This window comes from Centroberyx gerrardi, chromosome 13 (assembly GCF_048128805.1).
Source record: "Centroberyx gerrardi isolate f3 chromosome 13, fCenGer3.hap1.cur.20231027, whole genome shotgun sequence".
NCBI classification, from domain to species: domain Eukaryota; kingdom Metazoa; phylum Chordata; class Actinopteri; order Beryciformes; family Berycidae; genus Centroberyx; species Centroberyx gerrardi.
Window position 1 is genome coordinate 22,601,715 of NC_136009.1, and position 21,546 is coordinate 22,623,260.

Consider the following 21,546-nt stretch of genomic DNA (forward strand, 5'->3'; position numbering starts at 1 on the left):
GTACATAAGAATAAGGAATGTCTATATGCATATAGTCACAGTCAGCTGAATATTTGCACATTTCCTGAGAGGTATGTATATTTAATTTAATGGCTTAATGCTGGCCCTAAAAAAACACAGATCTTACACTCAAGGGCATTAGGTGGATATGAGAGCTTGGTCTTCTCTGTCTAAAAATATTCATGGTCTACATACATGCTTCAGGGTATTTATGACTAGTCAGTAGACCTCAAATTAATGTAACAAGCAGGCAAATGGTTCAGGCTCAGACTTCACAATCAAAATAAATACAGATCCTTTACAGTCCCACATCCGATTCGTGGAAATGACGTATAGACCCAATTAATCAGCAGTCTATTTGAATGTGATCTGAATGACAGCCCACAGATATAGAGGAGTGAAGTCCTCACCCCTGATTGACCGATGTGAATTTCCTTCTTGACGACCACATTGCCATGACAAAAGCGCACGATTATTCTGGCGCTTCCGAACTCTAACCTCAACTAAAAACATTCCACAGGCTCATAATGACTCAGCGGTTTATTTGCAAAACATCTCTTCAGCCCCGGGTCAAATATTATTTACAGAGAACTCTTTTTGTGCTGTTTCAACCTCCTTGGAGCACGAGATGGGCGGTTTTACCACATGAGGACAATTCAGATAGTGGCAACTTTTTGGCAAACTAGTCAATCGCAGAAAAGTATACAAACTTGACATTCAAATACTTTCCTGTGACATTTTGTCGCTCATTTTCATGTCTTGATGCAGTAACCCTGACCCCTCTGGTACTCCAAGCTAAGAATCATATGCAAATACTATTTGAGACAGGTCTGTCTTTGGTAAGGTAATCAGTACTCTGTCCATGCTCTTAATGCCTCACCCATAGCCAGTCTTTTCTCCATCCAGGCCAGCAGGTCTTTGGTGTACTTGGACCAGGCCTTGGCGTAGAGCAGTGCAGACTCCACCCCGCTGTCATTCTTCAGCAGGGACAGGTCCACTTCCTCCTCCCGCGACAGCGCCACCTCTGGGCCTGGGGAGGCACAGGAGGTAAAGATGTCAAAACACAGCAGGGAAATCTGTTTCAAACTGTACATTATCAGAAAATACATGACAATCACCAAATCTTCCCTGTGTTTGACCGATTTGTCTCTCAGTTCTCAGTGTCTTAATGTGTGTGGGAGGTAAATAAGGAAAAACGAGGAAGAGAGAGAAGTGGAGCGTCTAGGAGGATATGAAAGTGCCAGTCACTAATTAAACCTTGGTTCTGTGGAGGAATAGGGACTGAAACAGCCTATGTTATGAGGAAGTGGCTCTCAAGTCAAGGCCATGATTAATGTACAGGCGATGGCTATAGCCCTCTGAATGCACGGCAATGTCATAAAATCCTCTCATAACTGCAGCCACACACCTCTCCCAGCTGCCTGCCATCTGATTCAACACGAACCCCATGTGTTTCCCATCCCGCACGTAACTACTCCTAAACAGGCAAGGAATGTCAGATATGTGGATGGAGAAGGGAAAAAGAGCAGCTAGTATGAAAAAAGCAGCAGAAATAACAGGGGTTGAAACAGAGGCTTAGGGCGGGTCTACCTCAGGCATTCAAGAGGCCAAAGCCTAAATCACTTAGCTCGCTCACGAGCTGACACTCTGGCCAAGGGCTACAAACCAAACATTAAATGCTTTGTAAAGCAGCCATTAATAACCATTACATTTCATGATGGATGTATTTTACACCCGTGTTGCTCAGAGGTAAATGACTGAATGTGGACAACACTTACCCACAAGGTCACTTTTCTCTGAAACATATCCCCCGGGATCCACAGAGAGATTATCGAAAGACTGTGAAAAAGACATGATATGTATTTCAGCACAGATTGGAAGGAGGGGATAATAGACATACATTCAAAGTTAGACATCAGAAGCAGCTTGGTGCATTTTATCTTGTTTTCAACACCCCGCTAAGTAGAGAAAGCAAGTCTTTGAGGCTTTTTTTTAAGTAGAGGCTTGGTAAAATTGCCCCTCCAAATGCACCCCTTTGAACCCTGTCATGTTTGAAAGCAAAGCTTTGAAGAAAAATAGCCTGCCCAAAAGCTGGGAGAAGGAAGAAGGCACTAAGATGGTGTCTCACCCTGCTTCTCCTGGTCTGGGGGATCCCCAACCCTGAGCCGCTGTCCACATCTCCCATAAGGAAGTCAGAAACTCTGAGGGGCATAATGAAAGAATTTCACAGATGAAACTCTAAAGTGCAGTCTTCTTTACATTGATTAAAAGACAAACAGCAAAACAATTAAAACACAGATGTAAAACAGAAAGAGAAAAGCAACTTGCTTTTGCTCAAGCAGGTAAACATTATTGAGCAAACTTAAGTCTGCCAATAGACTAAGTTCTATTGTCCTAAATCAACCCCCCTTTTCCCTGCTTGTTTAACAAAAAAGTCATAAAAAACAGTGGTGTTGAAAAAGTAAACAAGCATTGTACTCACACATTGCCGAATGTGAATGCCAAAGTGTCAATGGATGTGTATATCTCGCCGAATATAGCCTTTTTGTTTTCTGGGTTTACTTCCTTGAAGTTGACGCCTGTTGAGAGTGATAAACCACATGAGAACGTCGACCAAAATACAATCGCATTCACAGCCAACGTTTGTATATTCGATGATTCACTAAAGTATTTAGACAACTAGACGTATCCATGGCTGGACAATGATGTGTAACAACCTGTATAATTAACACACTGACAATGAATGAAATGCAAACAGACTTCTCCACTATTGTCATTTCAAATTTGGCATAGAGCGCCAATTCTGTGTTTCTGCACTCATAGAAGAGACCATACTGTAAATGCTGGGCTATTTTGAGGAGTGGTTTATTATCTCTACATGGGTAAATTGCTTCAAATAAGTAGAGACATGCTCCCCAATAAACAAACAGAAATCCTGCCTGTGCAATTACACAGGTCGAGACTTTTAAAGAAAGACTACAAAAACAACTTACAAACCACTACTGTCAATATAAAAGAGCAGATGTAGACTAAAGCAATGGCAGGTACAGTTTTTATGTCTTTCTTCTCAACCGAAAATGGCTTCTGGGCGATCTTCAAGGACGAGAGTATTCAGAGAGTGTTCAAAAACGTCTCCTCCCTTGATCCGACGTCTTATTATTCCATAGGTAATCTTCCATCTTGGTCGTGCACAGACAAGGTTATCATAGGCATCTGTCCCTTTGAGATCTTTTGATAATAAGATGTCTGAGCATTTTAGATTTCTGAGGCCGTCAAGGGTTGGCGGATCATCGAGAAGTTAACGTGCATGCATACAGCTTTCTTTGTCAGGAAACGGTTTACTTAGCGAGAAGACATTTGCAGAGGGCAATCAGAGAAGACACAGGCAGTGAAATCTGACTTTGCTGAGTGCTTCCTGTCTGCCCGCAACAGGAAACACTCACACAGCTTGAGTTCTGCGACGAGTTAAAAACTTTCAGACAACCACCACAATACTTACCCTTTTCTCCCCGTCACCTGTCGACCTGGACCCCGAACCTCAACAACCTGACTCAAATGCTGAGTGAAATGCTCTTAAAAATCAGCAGGGTTTCAGATTGCTTTCTAGCTACCGAAAACTTCATCTTGGTGCTTCCATTTTCGCTTCGTGAAAGCAAAAAGCAGAAAAAAATAAATCCATGTCATCAGTGGTTGGACGATTGTAAACTCCCAGCCCTTCTAGAAGCAAAAAAAGGTCATGATGGCATCCCGGGATGGGGAGGCACCCCCACGTTCCAGGGAAACCCAAGAGGACACCAAAAGAGAGGAGAGACGGTGGTGCGAGCCTCCCTGCTGCGCACCTCCCTGGCCCTGAATGCTAGCATACTACTCTGAGGCCCCTTGCGCAAGAGCGCTGACTTCTTCCTCAGGACATCCTGTGGGTCTCATAACAATGATTCCAGAGCGCTGCCCCCCTAGTCACCATTGAAATATGGGAACTGCATCATTCAAGTACAGGGGCCATTGTTTTCTCATGGTGAGCCTTAACTGGGACAATTAGCCTGTGAAAAAATGTCCTCAGTGAGTTAAACTGTGTCTGACAAATTTGGCTGTCATTCTGTCTTGACATGACCGCATGACTTGATTTTCCTTGACAGAGGTGCGTAATCGGCCATTCCAAGGATTCACTCATATATGACAGCTAGAGTTTCAGCAGTTAGGAAAACTCAAAAAATAAGATGTTAATTAGCAGTCCCACTCTCCATGCAAATAAAAACTGTTTTAAATTGCATGGAGAAAAGAGTGTATATTATCATTAAATTAGGTGTTTTTCTTAGATCTATCAGATGAACCAAGACAAGGTAGAATAAAGACAGAAAATTGTCTTTGACATACACATACAAAGAGAGATTGACTGCAGTAAATAAATACACTCTTGCCAGATAACAGCATCTTTTCTAGAAAAAAGGGGGGGGGGGGGAGCAAGGAAAGAATTCCAATAACTTGAGATAGTTGACACTTTTATTGCACTGCCCTGGAGTTTTGCAGTAGGAGGAGGGGAAAACGAACATTCGTGGAACATGACCAGGAAAGAAACCTGGTCTGGGTCTGGTTTGAGCCAATGAGAGAGTCTGTGCAAAGATCATATCTGTGATGAGACGAAAACAGAGAAGACAAAGTATGGACGACACAACAATAGTTTTGTCTGTAAAGAATGAAGCCTTGTGCGTCAGACAGTTCAGTGAAGTTGAACATGTTTTTGACACTTTCAGGCTCGTACTGAAGTGTCTACAGTGTCGATCACGTGTTTGGGGAGGGCGGGGGGAGGAGGCTTTTTTCCTGTAATTTCTGGCAATCGTCCAAAGGCCCCAGGTGTCGTGACCAACCATCAAAGCTTGGACTACCAGGAACATGAGTGACGAGGAAACACACTCTGAAGACGCTGAGGCGCACAAGGCCTGTTATCATTCAAACCTTTGAGTCCTCATCTCTGGGGTTTCACTGATTCATCCCTCTTTCACCCTCTCCTTTTCAGTCCTCCTCTGGCTCTTTGATTCTGTCAGTATTGAGTTACCTACTGGCCCACAGGGCAGCCCAGCCAGGGAGAGCGGTGATGTAAGCCACCCCCTAGTGGACAGGGAAAATTTTGTTTCCTGGACACACAAATACATACTGTCCATCACTGCTGAATGAGAAAATTCTTGTATCCTCAAAAAGGCAACTTTTCATTCATTTAGGAAATTATTTAGGAAAATATTTTCAGGCACTTCAATTTTTATCATAGGGTTTGAATGGGCTTCATAGGCCCTGGGGTATTGAAACTTGCTTTATCTATATATGAAACCTTCAATTCAGGTGAAAACTTGGTGTGCTTCATCCATCACTGTCATTGAAGTGGCAGTCCCCACGATGCCGACAGTTCCTCAGGGTGATCTAACACTCGATCTCTTTCGTTTCCTTTTTGCATTCTAAGCATTGTTACAGCACCTCTCACGGGGCTGAGAAATGAGGGAAATGCATTCTTAAGGAGGTACGTTGTGACTCTGATGTTGAGATAGGCCAGGTGAGCTGTCAGACAGCCACACACCTCATTGACAAAGAAAGGAGAGAATGGAGCTACGTGGACATGCTTGGCCATCAAGCACGTTGCCAAGAGGCCTCCTCGGTCGCTGAAATATGGAATGCAAATTACACCCGTGTAGCCTCCACTCGAGAGATTCCTGTCTGCAAGCCAAGTGAAGAATTACCCTTGCAGTGAATCACATTTCTAGCGGGTGAACTAGTGAGTTGAGATTCCTCTTGTTTGTATTCATTCAGGAGACGGGAAATGGTTCTGTTGTTGGAGGAATAATCACTTCTTACACTGAGCCCTTTTAGAAACAAAACTGGGAGCCAACTCTAACCAAGCAGACGTCAGTAAAACAAGCCTGAGAGATATTTCTCACAACGGTCGGAAGGAGTGAAGAGGACTCCTGACCTGAATCAATGGTGCTGCACTGAAACTTCATGTCAAAATATATGATACATGCTAGTGAGTAACTACTGACCTTTGACCTTGGCAATGACCGTGCCAGCGGCTCCCAGGATGTCCACAGAGTTGAGGGTCTGGTGTTTGCCAATGACAGCCTTGAGGACACGGAGCAGTTCCCCCAAACGCTCCTGGACCACCTGCTGGAGACCGTCCTGGCTGTCTGGAAATGCAAAAAAAAGAGAGAAGGCACAGCTAGGTCAGGCAGGTGAAGTCAAATCAGCTCTCACAATGGTCCCTTACAGTACAGAAAAAGAAATGTATCAAGAGCTTGACAAGACTAACAAAAGCTGCATTAGGTCTGGAACTCTACCATACACCGTTCGCAATGACGCATATTTAATCATCTGCCAGTCAAAGTCACCGCTGTGACGCGACACATTTTGAGTCACAGGTCATGCAATGTCAAGATAATTCTTGGCATTCTTTTGGTGTTTGCCACCCACATGACACACTTACTGTACTTGCCTAATGCTTTGTAATTTTGTATCTGTGAAACTATGCTGTCATCTGTTGTCTAATCCAGACAATTCCCTTCAGGGCTAATGAAGATTCCACTGTTCTATTCTTTTTTTTGTGATCAACTTTGTATTGAATTTCTCTATAGAGGGGGGTTCAGACATTTTACACTGACATTTAACGTTTTCTTATTCTATTCTATTCTATTCTGTAAGCAGTGGATGTGCAAACAAATGAAAAGTGGAAGACATACAGGCAGTTGTGGTTGAGAGACACTGAAAGGCCCATTTGTTGCAGCATGAAACAACTATGACGCAACAGTTCTGTAGAAGCAGAGGCTGACGCTGAGCACGACCGAAAAGACACGCACAAGACAGGTTACGCCGTCTCAGTCACACTGTCAACATTGCTACACAGGTGATGATGTGTAACATAGAGCTTATGTGTTATTTGAGTTTGTGTTGTCGGATGGAAGGCAAGGTGATCTCATGGTTTAAAACACATCCGGTAATGTAAGAGTCACAGGTTTGATCATTGCAACAGCCATTGTGTCCATCAACATCTATTGCAAACACATCTCTATAGGTTAGCCTTTTTATAAAGTTGAATCTTTGTTTTTATGTCCATGTTGTTTCAGTATGTTTGTTGGTTTGTTTTTAACACATTTTCGTTGTGTTTGTATTTTCTGCCTTTTTACAGGCTAGCCTCTCTAAAGTATAATCTATGTTTTCATGTCCATTTTGTTTAAATATGTTTGTTTTAACTTGCTTTTATTGTTTTTGTACCTCTGCTACTTTTCTGCTATGTGAAGCATTTTGTAACAGTGCGTTTTAAAAAGTGGCATAGGAATAAAATAAATTAAATAAACAAAGCTTTACTTACTTATAGGTAAGAGCGTCAGTTACATGTCCACATTGCGCTCAAGGTTATTAAGTAAGGCTAACTTGTGTATCAGCAAATTTGTAAATTGCATACCAATAAAAAGAGCTCCCTTTGTGTCATCTTTTGAACTCTCACTGGTAACAGAGGAAAACGCAAGGCTTCCACTAACTTCCCTCGCTCTCACGCATGACGCAGAAAGAGCATGATTGCTAGGGAAAAGAATGTACAAAATGCATTTCGATTACTTCTGTCTACTTATTTTGTTTACTATATGGCACTCCATCTCGTCATTCATCGTCATTCTGCTATGAGTGCTACGAGTGCTCCTGCACTTCTAGCCACACATGAAGTATGAACCAGCCTTTACTCACTCACTTTTGCCTATATTTCCCCAGCAAATCTAGGGATTCAAAGTCTCAAGCATGCCTCTCATGCATAAACTAACAAATTAGTGAGGAGAAGTACCCCTTTTGTAACCTTTATTTATTCAACCAAGGGTTTTTCTGACCATGTATGCTGCCGCAGCGCCTCCGTCCAGGATTGACTGAACAAAGAGCAAGTGAAACTATACTGGCCGGTTCTTTTTTCTTGATGGGGGATGTGGAGAGCTGAATTTTCTCACAGTGCCACTAAAGTGCTGGAGTTGTCAGGCGCGTGGTTGTCATGAGAAGTGCTCCTGCACTTCTAGCCACACATGAAGTATGAACCAGCTCTTACTCACTCACTTTTGCCTATATTTCCCCAGCAAATCTAGGGATTCAAAGTCTCAAGCATGCCTCTCTAATAATAATAGAATGATAAAACAAAACAGAGTTAGAATGTGTTTTACAGTCAATAAAGCCCTATAGGCAAAATAAAAGCCAATAAGGAAAAACAATGAAAATGCAGACATGATTACCTTTCTCTAATCTTTAAGCCACCCCCACCCCCACCCCCATACCGACAGGGGGAAGATATTCTTTCCCCTGGTCTGGTGTAGGCTAATCAGTAGTTGGCAAAAGACAATAGGTGAGTTCATGTCTAACTCACTGTTTTGGAAGGAGCAGCGGCACAGGCTGCAAACAGCAAAGTCATCTGTTTCTCATCAAGGCCACCCTACCAGGGAGTGGGCTGAGATGAGAGGCTGAATTTATTGGAAAGTTAAAAGGAATTACAGGGGGAGTGAAAATGAGAGCTTTGGTGTGTGTATGTTCAAATTCAACCCACACACCCACCCTCACCCATTCCCACCCTCCCTCTCTCCTTCATACACACAAACACTAATTCAATTGAGTGGTGTAAAACAAAGTAAACAGACATAATCCAGAACTGAGACACAAGCCTAGACCAGCTGTGATGCTACTTCATAATAATGTGTGAAAAGATTCGGAGAGCGAATCACCTGTTGAGACAACCAACTGAACAAAGAGCGACAATCTGTCATATGGGACCATTTCTTGGGTATCCACATAAAAAGGCAGTGGAAAAATCAGGTCAGAGAACATAAAATAGAAAAGGTGGGAAAGGTGTTTTGTGCATTATACGGTTTCCCATCTTTTCTATTTTGTTTTTTTTACCATTTCTTGGGTAACACACTCAAAAAACACACAAAAATTCAAGAAACACAAAAACAAGGTCCACCTCGCCGGCCTGAAGCTGACCAACCTCTGACCCCAGCCCCTCCCAGGATTACAGGCTAACACCGGCCTGAGGAGCAGGGGGCTCACCTACAGGGTGAGAGGTCCCTGACGCTGCCACTCACACTTTGAAGTTCCCCCCCTCCTTACTGACAACGACAATGGGCCTTCATTAAACGCCCTCCCCTTCCTTTTATCCCTCCTCTTCAGTTGTGGTCAGCTGGGTATTTCTGGCGAGCTCGCTAGTGTTTGAAGCCTTTCATATGGAAGACGTGTGTGGGTTGAGTATTAGCATATGAGAGCCAGGCCTAATGAGGTGCACACCTGAGAATCTTCACTTTGAATGCGAAAAGTGGAACGTGACTGAAGACGCTGCAATGAAGGATGTCAATCACAGCTGTAATGTGGGCTAGGATCGCTCATTTCCCTTTCTTGCTGAAAGAAAAGATTTCAATAAGTGGAGGAGAGGAGTGTGAGGAAATAACAAATTGGGTGCTGTTAGTGATGTAGTGGTAAAAAAGGTGGATAAACGATTAACTCCACTCGGCGATCAACAAACGGCAGACAATTGCTGCTATAAGCACACACAAATTACATTTCCATCAGTTTAAATTCTGTTTTATTTTCTTGAAATGACCACATTTTTTTGTCATTTATGCCAGCCTGATCCTACTTGCAAAATTGTCTACTATAAATTCATATAACAAAGATTTTTACCAGCATTAAAAAGTGGGTAAACTGTTTTAGAAATAAAAAGGTGTTCAGCCTCCACTCTGTGCGTGTGTATGTGAATAATTAGGCTAGTTAGATCATGGCTAATTCTTCACCCTGAAAACCCCAGATCAAAAAATGCAAACAAAGGAATTCTATTACAAAATCCAGAAACGGGAATAAAGTTATCAAAACAAGATCAAACTTTGTGTGACAGTTCATCCAAATCACCACCATTGTAGCTTGTTGAGTTGTGTGAGAGGCTCTGTGCTCAGTGCAGCGTGAGGCAGCTGGGACAAGGCTGGTAAAATCAGTGGTGAGCGGTTTCATTGTCATGCCACCAGGAAGCACACAATGTCTCAGCACTGCTGTAAATTGGTTTTGTCACAACAATGGCATCAAAAAGTTCACTGGAAATTCGCTGGCGATGGTGGGGGCCGGGCCATTGTTTTGGTGGAGATAACAGCGCTGAGGCGTGGGGCTGGGCCATATTGTCTAAAGGAAGACCCCCTGCCAACCCCCGCCGCAACTCAAGGCCGCCTTGTCTTTCTCTACAGTGGCGAGATGAGCGGGCGTCCCAGCCACGCTTCACGCTCGGTCTGTCCTGTTTGTTTTCCCCAAGATCAAGACCTCTCTCTCTTCCAGGGAAAACTTTCACAGCAAGAAACAGTGACTGCAACCCTCACCCTAACCCTAATAAAAAGAAGAAAAAAAAACCCTACCAAAATCACTACTGACTACTTCAACAAGAAGATGCGTTTTTCTCTTAGTGGGAATTGTTTCAGGCAGCTTGCAAAAGATTTTATTCTTGTGCTGTTCAACATCCCTATGCGACAAACCAAGGTGCATGTCAGATAAAGGCTTTCATCTATATGTATCGCAATTCGTTATGTGAAATAAAAAGTGGATTCTGTCACCATGTGTTGCATCATCTTTTCAACCAAATTCCAAATTGAAAGATCCTCTTAGCCTGTGTGGGTGGGCTTCCACTTGTGTTCTTTAAATAATACTTTAAGGTAGGTTTAAGTGGAGACTCAACTTCAGGAGGATTTAATAAACAATACTGTAGTTCAAACATTTGCCTTGTGTGTGTGTGTGTGTGTGGGGAGAGGGGGGGTCCCATTGTGTCTAAGAATGCTCATTGTGTGTCTAGTAGAGAGAAGACCAATGTAAACCCAATCTTCTGGTTGCCTGCGAGAGGTTGCAGCCTCTCCCCCCCCCCGATAACAACAGGCAATCAGTTGGCCTGTCTGGACACGCAACCTCCCCTACGTGAAACAAGCCTCAGCAGCTCTGGTGGTGACACAATACTACTTGGGAAACAGCCGCAGGGCTTTGCTGAAAGGCCAAAGAGGCCCCACTCCTCCGGCAGCATCCCTTCTCTGGAAGGTGGGAGGGTGACTGATTTACACCCACACCAACAGATGATTTTCAGCGGGGTAGTTGTTCCCTTCTGAAGTGCATCCATCCACCTCATTCCAGGGCGCTGACGCATCATCCTGCGTGCTGACTCAGTCATCACCCCGAACGCTCCCTAACAGATGGAAACCTTCCTTCCCCTTGAGAAACCAGGACTATATGAGCTAAGCAGGGATTACGTTATTTCAAAATCCATACGTCTCTTCAATCGCAAGGCCAGTGATCATGGACCGCCCACTGTAGCAGATATCTCTGGCGTTCCTGAGCTGCCTGCAACCTGATCTGCGACAGGTGGAATTGTTTGGTCAGGATTCCGGCTCCAAACACTAATTTCCCCGCCTGTCCAAACAAACGTAGCTTTGCTGGGTGCCTCGATGTCCTTCCCTTGCCTTGTTTGGAGACAGAGTGGGCTCCAGACATCACACAGACAGTAAACAGCAGGCACGCCATAAACAGCTACCTGCTCCCAACCGAACGGTGAACTGCACTTTGTGAGGTCTGGTGTATCTTCACAGCCACACTAATTCCTTGACTCCTCATTGCATGTTTGGGTGACTTTCTTCACATTCTTAGTGTGAATCAACGCGTGACCCAACGGCCTGGACAATGAACCACACAGTCTCTGAGGTAGAGATACATGGGCAGAGGTGGGACTGAGCAGAAAAAACAAAACAGGAAACATATACCAGTGGGACACACACTCACCACTGCTCAAAGATTCCCATCCAAATGCTACCAGGCATAAAGAGAGACTGGTATTAGTGAGTGATCTGTACCCCACAAGGACCCAGACGCCCCATGCGCAACTATGCATGACTTTACCGCAGACACTTTTTAATAGAGGATTTTGAGAATGAATCACCGCCTACCTGGTAAAAGGAAGTCAGTTGCTGTGGAATGGGAATGTGTCTTGGTGGCATGTTTGCCTAACTCATGCATAAAATATGGCCTACTGGGCTTGGCAGGGAAGTGACACAATGAGGAATCTAATGAGTTATAGACCCAGGTTTACTATGTTTTTGTTGTGTCTGTTATGTCAAAGTTGAGCAAATCTAACATTTGCTGTTTTTAGTATTCTACAAAAAACAAGTCTGGCCCACAAAAGAGCACTTGCTGGCCGCGGCCTCATCACTGCGCAGGACTGATCCATAGTTGTAAATTTCAGCAGGTCCGCCCAATCGCCAACAGCGGTGTCTCCCGCTAGCAGACGCTCTAGAGGCCAGTCCACCCCTCGGCATGACCAATCTCCTAAACCAAGATTCAGAGCCCATAACCATAAATCCCCACCCCAGGAAACACACCCCAACCACAAGCTTGCACAAAAACATCCTTCAGCATCACAGGGGAAAGTTACTGCCCAACAAATCTCTCCTTTCTTCCTCCTAAGAGCAGCAGGCCATTAAACCATTATGGGCAAGGATTCTGCTTTTCTTTCGATTGAAGGCACCACCCGCAACCATTTGTGAAGTGGCCACTTAGGTTGGCACAGTGGCGCTTGTGTAAGGAGGGGGGGGTATTTGTGGTCACTATTGTTGGATATGTTTTGCACAGACTCCTGGTGGCCTATACGGCTAAGTTACAGGCTCTTAAACTGAATGATAACTGAAAACCTCCCTCATTCTACCAGATGAGGATATTAGGAATATAATGCCAGCATTTACTTACTAATTAGCCTACTAAAGGACATAGACTAAGTCATCTTGAGTGGCATAAAACTGCAAAACAAACCACATGCACTGCAGTGATAAGATTGACAACCAAGTCCACAAAAAAAAATTCTTACAATGAATAACAAGCTAAATACTTTAGACAACGTGTCCCAGTAGGCCTACTCCCACACAGTTTCCAAACATTTTTATCATATGCTTCACTTAAAGAAGCGTCTGCCCTTCAAACAACTGCACAATTGGAGACTGGCACTGTGCGAGACAGAACAATGCAGTTCAACTGGAGCACAGCCAGATCTTATCAGAGTGTCATGATGACACCAACAGCTGAAAAAAGCCATGGCATTCATAGTGGAACAAGGGCTTGTGAGTCAGCCAGACGTCTTCCTCTACATTTAAAGACATTTTATACTTCTTGCCACATCGCACTACACTGTATGAAGAATAAATTCACTGGAGCATAGTGGGAGGAAGGAAACATGTTCCAGAGTTTACGTTTGTTCAAACAAACTGTACAATGGCCACTATACATTGAGTAAATAAGCTTTTAACTTCAAGCTCCACAACTATGCTGGGAGATGTTTGCTCAACCCTGGAGTGGAACTGTAAAAGTGCTGGTGCGAAACACTTTTGTTTTTCTTTTCCACCTGAAGCTAGAAGGCTGATATAAGTAACCTGGACTTTCAGGAGCAAAGAAGCCCTGAAGCAACGAGACTCTCAGACTGTGTCCTGATGGCTATCTGCTGCTGTAACTGCAACAAAAGCCATTAAAGGATATAGCCTGATCTTGTTTAGCCTTGTCGGCCTATACACTATCCATAACTTCCACAGCACATTATCAACACACATTCCTCAACTTTTTTGGCTTGATAATGAAGGCAAACCACTGAGCTTGATGCAACTATTTGGGAAATTTCAATACATTCTGGCAGAGAAGCTACATTTCTAGGTGAAATTTATGGCTGTTATGTTCCCTTGCGGTCACCAAAGTAAAGGCAAAACAGGGATGCAAAATGTTGAACTAAATGGGGCCTGTGCTTAGTATCCGAGTTTGTGCAATAGTGACATTTTGTAAAATGCCTTTGCATAGGTGATAGAGTGAAACAGCAAGTTCTCCCATGGAAACATTTGGTTGCGCATTGCTCAGATGGGTAGAGCATGACATTAAGACTGTCAGGGATGGGGGTTTGATTCCCCCGGGGGCCACCCATGCAAAAAATGTATGCATTCATGTAAGGTACTTTGCGTAAAAGCAAATGGCATATATTATGCTTTGTTTCATCTACTTCAAGTGCTGCCATCCTTCCCCTGAGATATTCCCTCTGGACTCACTCTACACTCCAGGCATCCATTTTCCAAACTTCCCCTAACCTGAAAAACTGAAATGAAGGACGATCTTGATAAATGTATAGCATATATTTTTAAACACTATCTTTAGATGGTAGGAGTTGTAGATACAAGCACAAACCTAAATGTAATTATTCTTAGGAGAGTTTTCATAGCCAATCCGCCTCACACCTACCATTAGTCTATTGAAGGCACTATAGCTACAAGTGAACATTTGTTCTAAAGGAATGCAGAGTATGCAGGAGAGTGGGGGGATGGGAGGGGGACAGCAGCTCGGCTCTGTGTGGAGGACTCCTTTTTCATCCTGATTAAAACCATTAGCCAAGCTGTCTTTTGCACAGCAGTGTAGACTCGACTTAAAATTTCTGATTGAAGAAAACGTGTTACCACTTTTATTATAAATCACTCTGTCCCTATACTGTACAGTTACTACCGCTGTACTATTACTATTGGATGCTTGTAATATTGACTTCAAAGGAATTTACGCTTATTCTACTGTTACACTCATTGTAATCTGGCTCTTGATAACAGCATCAGATAAATTCCTAAATGTATTGTAAAAAAGAGAAATGTTAGGCCTTAGCTATCAGCAATAACCCATGATAATTTATTGAGTGGTTTAAAGCACCATCACATGGTTGTATTTCTGTGGGGGATTGACAAAATCTTTGTGGTCTATTTTGTTACTGCATGCTGTGCACTCATGACTGCATGGGTTCATTTTCCAAGTCTCGCTGCTGTTCTCTACCCTCTACCTCTCCTTTCAAGAGAAAAATTATGGTTTATACTAGGCTATTTGTTGATAAAATCACAGGTTGACACTTCGTTGTTTACCTTAGTAGTTAAATTTCACTGAGATATTATAGCAAAGTATTCCAATGAAAAGCGGGGGTGTGATGCAGAGTTGTGCGAGGGCAAGGTCCAGCGGTCAGCGGTGTGTGTTGGTGGAACGTGTGAGCGGACAAAGATCACCTTGGGACAACAGGCAGACAGGGACAGGGGTCATCTAATCAGTCAAAACTCCTCGAGCCTCGCATTCTTTTCTCGAGTTACATCCCTTGACAGCTCGACTATTGCTGGAGAGGCAACTTCGCACAGCGCAATTCTTACTAGAGCTTGGACTGAGGGCCCAATTATGGGAGAAAGTGTAAATCTACACTACAATCTGACCTCAGGAACCCGTAGGTGTAACTTTGTGGGTGTAATGAATGTGGTAGGTCTGGTTGACTCAAGCTTACGCTCAGTGATACAGTTCCCCCGTGGCTCTCCGTCAACCCAGCGTGCTGCGTGTGTGCGCTACTTCCAGCTAAAGGCCGAAGGGCGTCTCGCGAAGAAAAATAAGCATCATCTCAACTCCGCAAAGTGTCCGTATGAAGAGCAGCTACGAGGTTCACACTGAGTCAAACCTCCCTCTCTGCAATAGGAATGCGAGCCTGCCAGATCCCAATGAGGCGCAGGCCTTTCAGGAAAAAAAAGCATTGTGTCGGTTTCACACCGTACTCCAGTGACAGACCTGTCCAAATATGAAAAGAATAACACGAGAGCTGGCATGTGCCTCGCTAACCTCCTCCCCGCCTCCCTCCCTACCTCGTTCCTGCTGTTCTCAGCTTTCTTCAACCACATGGAAACCTGCTGGCTGTTTTTCCTTTGCAGCAAAAAGCTGACACATGCTGCTAACCGCACAACACAACACTATGGGCAGAGATGTAGCAAAGGGTAACCCTGCCTTAACTCAGTTTGGCCACCATTTCATTTGTGAAATAGAGTTTACCTGCATTTTTAAGCTGATATAAATCTTTACGATCTAAATTCATGGCATACATTATAGCAGGTACTATCACACTGATAAAACTACATAAATAAGGCCTTTTCATGAAAATAAAACAGAATTCAATGCTACATTCCTCATCACCAGTGGGAGTTCATTTTTAACTACCTTTTCAATTAACCATTACTTCAGAAACTATAGTCTCTTTGTGTTAAATTTGGTAGTGATAAACACGGTCTTACAGTGTGACCAGCTCAATACAGGCCTTACAGAAGAGCACAAAAATTCTGATTATCTGTACAGAAACTAAAGGTCTGATCTGAATTTTACCACTCAAAATACAAAAGAAACATTTGATCAAAATGCTTTAAACACGTGGAATACACATTAGCATACTAAAATAAATTCAAATGAAAAAATAGACTCTGCAACATATTGTCATAGATAATACTGCAATGTATTGGTATCATAATAAACACTGTTTATAGCATACTCCTAACTTTTTCACTCTGCAGGCGAGTGTTATTCACCATTATTTTGAACTTGTTCTGCTTGTCCATCTAATGTGCTTATACCTAAATAGAGACCTACTTTAATTCAGTAGAAAACAGTCCTTTGTGTGATGCTTTTCCAGACTATGCAACCTGCCTGACCCCTCAGACTAAAACAAACAAGCCATTAATCCAATCCAATTATGGATGCAAACACTCACAAACACACACTAAACTGGACAAGACCTAGGCATCCTGGGAAAAGGAGATAGCCTTCAGTTACACAGCATCATTAAGATGATCAAATCACCATCAGCTAGAATGGAATTAGCATTGAAGAACAAAAAAAAGCATGTTTACTTTGAATTAAAGGAAACGTTCACAACCAAAAACAGAATTCACGTTATTCCTGCAGAGGAAACATCATGAAGATTAAGCTATCAAGTCGCCATCAGTTAGCATGTGAATGAACGTTGCAGGACGTACAGTATGTGCAAGCTTTAACTCAAAGGGAAAATTCACCCCAAAGCAGATCAGATGTGTTATTCCTATAGTCTTGATCATTTCAGTTGTTTTAAACATGAAAAACTCCTTGCTTTAAGGCAGAAACAAGAGAGCCAAGGCGATAATCGGTGTCTGTCTTCAAGAGATAAATCCGGGAACTGCTCCAAGGCCAGAAAATAGGAGGCTGACATTGTGGTCACTAACAATACTCCGGGTATGGGTTTACTGGTATATCGCCTGGATCATAACACTCTTTAAAAAAAATAAAAGAATATTTTACATGCAAAAGCTCAAACAAACATTATATGAGTCAATTTCCAGGAGAGAGCAGTTTTTTAGCTGTCTCAGATCACAGCATACATCTTTATGTCCAACAAAGCTAGTGTTGACAAAACATATTTCTGATTTCACTCGTGACCTACTTCCATCACTCTTTTCCCTACTGTATGTTGGTCTGTGGATAGTCAGAGACACCTGGTTTGGGTTTCAACCCTTCAATTTATGGGAACGCAGAAATGGTAAAAGTAACACAAGACGGAGAAAAACCCAACTCGCCCACCAGGCTTGGCTTTTGTTACCTTGTTATAATAGAAATGATTGTGCGTCAATATAAAGTTTTGACTAAACAGCAAATCACATCATTACGGCAGCATCTTGTATGACCGATGCCCACCAAACCGCTGTCATTGAGAGAAGAATAACAAAAATAAACTATCCGCCCCAATGACAAATAGCTGAAAGATATTATAGGGTCATATGGGATGATTTCATCTCCACCCGCTGAATAAGAGCTGCTGTTCATGGGGAGGCAAATATCCCAAATGTTTCTGTGACGGCTCAGAGCAACACTCAGCACGACACTGAGGCCTCACTCCTCCAGCCAGAGGAATGGCTAAACAACGCACTCCCACTGCCCGACCTGCATCTGGACCTATGTGTGTGTGTGTTAGCAGTACCAGTAGGAGTAGTAGTTGTGGTTGTAGTAGTTTTAACAGTGGAAGTATTACTTTATCGATTCCACCGTGGGAAATTCCGCTATCACTGAAGCACCTCAAGTGATACGACAGACACCATAAAACACAAGACAGGATGAAATATACTAATATACATAAACATACAGTAAATCAACAGCAGTGCCGATGCTCCTGTGAAGCCTCACAGTGTGACACCTCAAGCACTGAAGTGTGTTAATCATCACACTGTAAACTGACAGTCCGCAGGTTGGCCGAGCTGTCACTGGCATTACATCAACACAACCTTTACTTACCCTACTGTAACATAAAAACACCTTACAGTGCCATGAGTGCATCCATATTTCAGTCTATAGAAAACTGATACTATCTCTAAGATTGAAAACCTCCAGTGAGAAAAATGTAAACTCCTGAGCTGTGTGCACAATGTCCAAGGCACTAAATCCAGTAAGGAGGAACCTGATGAAGACCTTATGGTCGAAGTGCATTGGCTCTACGCCATGACAATAAAGGCTTTTTAAACTTCAGGCTTTTAGTCTCTTCTAGGGATGCACCGATCCGATACTGATATCGGATATCGGTCCGATACCCAAAGCCCAGTTATCGGTATCGGTATCGGTATCTGGACTGAAAAAGTCGGATCGGTGCATCCCTAGTCTCTTCCCTCATTACTGGATTTAGAGTTCCCTGGACATTGCAGCTCCTTTTTTCTCACTGGAGGTTTTCAATCTTAGAGCCAGTATCTCAGTTTTCTATAGATCTGATATGAACACCTATAAAAATAAGGACTTCACTATTTTTTCTTAATCTACAAGAGCACCAAGTGTTACTTCTGTCATTTTAGAGACTGTTTAGTGTGAGCTTCTCTTCTCCGTTGCCTATGTCCTCCCTTCTTGTATTTCACACCTGATGTGACCTGTTATACTGTACCATGTTTTTCTTTGAAAGAAAAAATCCACCCTATAACACTTTTACACTTTTAAAAACAGCTATTAGTGATGTCCCTTTCATTTATGGGACCATTTTGTTGTTCGGTGGTGTATTTCTCCGATTCCTGCGGATAACTGTCCAAATGTAGACGACGTGACATCACATTGAGATATTTCCATGCACAGCTATAATGGAATTTGATCAACGGTAAACTGATCAGGTTTCAGTGTGTCAGTTTCTCAGAATCAAAGAACAAGGGCTTCTTTCTAGACTCACTATTTTACACCGACATTAAACAATCATACAGGGAGAAATCCACCGTAGAAATGGAAGAGAGACCAATTTCTCCACCGACAGCAGTCTCAATAGACCAGAATGCAATGCAGCTACAAGACATGTTGAGTTTTGAGTAAGGGGGGCGACTATCGCTTGTTCTCTCCTGCTCTTACTATGCTATCGCTCTCTCCGCCTACACGTATAACCTACAGCTGAATGCAACAAGTTCAGGCCCGTTCTCTGGAGGTTGTCGAAAGTCATTCTGGGAAATGTAGGCAATCACTAAATTAAGTAGATGAAGTAGTAGAAGTAGAGGGTGAGGAACCAACACCTCATCACAAAATAACTCCTGGAATGCGCTGAGCATCTCAGATCGACGATACATAACAGGGTAAGAGTATCCGAGGGTGGATTTTTCCTTTATGTGTGTCAGTTTGGGTCGTTACACTCTCCCCTGACCTCTGCAGCCTCTGCGTCAACAGCTCCGCATTCCAGATCCTCCTCAACTCACCTTTAGACTGGAAAGCCTCCTTGAGGCTGAGCAGCACGTCAGCGAACCTCCGCACATCGTTCACCAGCTGCATAACGTAGTCCGGGTCCACTCCTGGGGCGCCCACCACGCCGGACCCCAGTCCCATGCTGCTCAGAGGGTTGGGGTGCCTGGAGCTGCGGCCCATATCCCAGGTCTTGGTGGATCCGGCCGACAGAGATCCCGTGTGGGGGTTGGAGATGTGGCGTGGCAGACCCTGGGCGCGCTTATTCCCACCGCCACCGCCTCCACCAGCACCGCTGCTGCTGCTGCTCTTCCGTAACATCCCAGTGGCCAACGCTGCTGCGGCCAGGCCGTCCTGTCCGGAGGCACCGGGCCAGCTAGCCCCTGAACTCACCACTCTGCCCTGCTCCCTGGATGGCTGGCACTGAGACAGGAGGAGGAGAGGGGGGGGGGCGGCAGAGAGAGGTGAATGATGATGAATGAAGACTGCATGAAGGCAAAGATAGATTCACACACATTCTCCACAAGCTCATGAATCTATTACTGAATCGTTAAAGGCATACTATACATGTCTAGTATCCACTCAAACAAAGTTGTACTTAACAGTTTAAAACTTACAGCACTTGCATTTTCCTAACCAAAAATCACTATAATATTCCTATAGTGACTTCTAATGTGTCTGTGGCACTCAATAGTGAGTTTACAGTGACCTTATCATACTTTATATTTTTTCTTTTGTATCTTCTATGACATTAATAAATTCATGTATGTCTAGAAAATGCCCTATTAGGCTACTATAGGATTTTACCTGGTGTATACTTTTTTGGTCTATAGTAGCTGTAAAGTTTAGTAAAGGTTTACTGTTATAGGTGTACACTATCCTAAACATAACATTACTATACTTCCTTTACGTATGAGTCTTTTTAACGGGGTCTACACAAAAACAAAACAGGCTATTACCTGTAATCAACTCAAACAGATAAAAAAGACCAAAAATGAGTAAAATACACATGGGATACCTGCAATTCTGCTGCAACAACACAAACTATACGACTCAATGTTTCTGTTTCCAGACAGTTTACAATGAAAACTGATGCTGAGGTTATAAACATCTACCCGGGTCGTAAACTGCCTTGCTGGCAATGAGATTTTCATCCTAGCTATCAAAAATACGCTACATAAACTCACCTGCTCGGCAGTTTATTGACATAGTGGCAAAAATATCCAAACAAAACGTTGCTTAACAGAGCCGGTTAAACAACAAAGGCATTTTCGTTAAAAAGTAACATCAACAAAGGCTGAAAGTTGTCCGTTTTGAGGCACTGTACAGAGAGAAGTAGTATCAGCAACTCACAACTCAATCGCCGTTTACGAGTCGGATTTGTCACATGACGCTTCCAGCACGTTTTGACTGGCTGCCTCCTCTCAGCGGATGGCTCTGTGATGCCTTCAGGTGCGGTCGGAAATATTGCAATTCCGACTTTAGCGCACACGTACGGCCCAACAAAGAGATAAATAGCTAATATCCATTGATGTTATTTGAACTTGATTAGTTTTTACCGGGTGACATCCCGCAGCCTACTGTAATTTCTACGCGATATGTGTGTAATCCCAGTGGACCATTCAAATACTCATCTACACCTCCACTCACACACACAGGCTGGACAGCATCATAACACTTGCATAGCCTTTTATTACAGACATGCCTATTCAAATTGGATCGCTATTATCAGATGACCTCTGAGTTTGCTTTACTCCAGATTATTATACCGTCTGGATTAAAAAAAAAAAAAAAAAGTCTACAGATGGCAGATTTGTATTGGATAGCATACAGAAACCGTTGGTAAAGGTTACAACACCTCAACCAACTCGAATAGTGCTTACAACTGAGAAAGTCGTTTTTTCAGTGATAATCAGGTGATAACCAAGTTTTTAGTAATAACCAAGTTGCCGAGATGTGACGTTTAGGTGCAGAGGGCATGGAAGCCGTGTAAACAATTGACGG

At 43.2% G+C, this 21,546-nt stretch overlaps 1 protein-coding gene across 2 annotated transcripts in view; it reads right to left on the reverse strand.

The window, feature by feature from the left end:
* The window catches only part of LOC139915226 (rho GTPase-activating protein 29-like), a 33,020-nt gene extending 12,120 nt beyond the window's left edge, over positions 1-20,900 (reverse strand). The window contains exons 1-7 of one of the 2 annotated variants that reach the window (XM_071903753.2): positions 20,730-20,900; positions 19,560-19,965; positions 6,027-6,170; positions 2,483-2,579; positions 2,129-2,201; positions 1,779-1,839; positions 881-1,030 (exon numbers count right to left, since the gene is read on the reverse strand). In XM_071903753.2, coding sequence (XP_071759854.2) covers positions 881-1,030; positions 1,779-1,839; positions 2,129-2,201; positions 2,483-2,579; positions 6,027-6,170; positions 19,560-19,863 — 829 coding nt within the window. In that variant the 5' untranslated portion in view covers positions 19,864-19,965; positions 20,730-20,900. Of the gene's footprint in view, positions 1-880; positions 1,031-1,778; positions 1,840-2,128; positions 2,202-2,482; positions 2,580-3,499; positions 3,989-6,026; positions 6,171-19,559; positions 19,966-20,729 lie in introns of those variants that run through there. The other variant, XM_078287661.1, reaches the window with a different exon arrangement.
* Between the last annotated feature and the right edge of the window lie 646 nt (positions 20,901-21,546).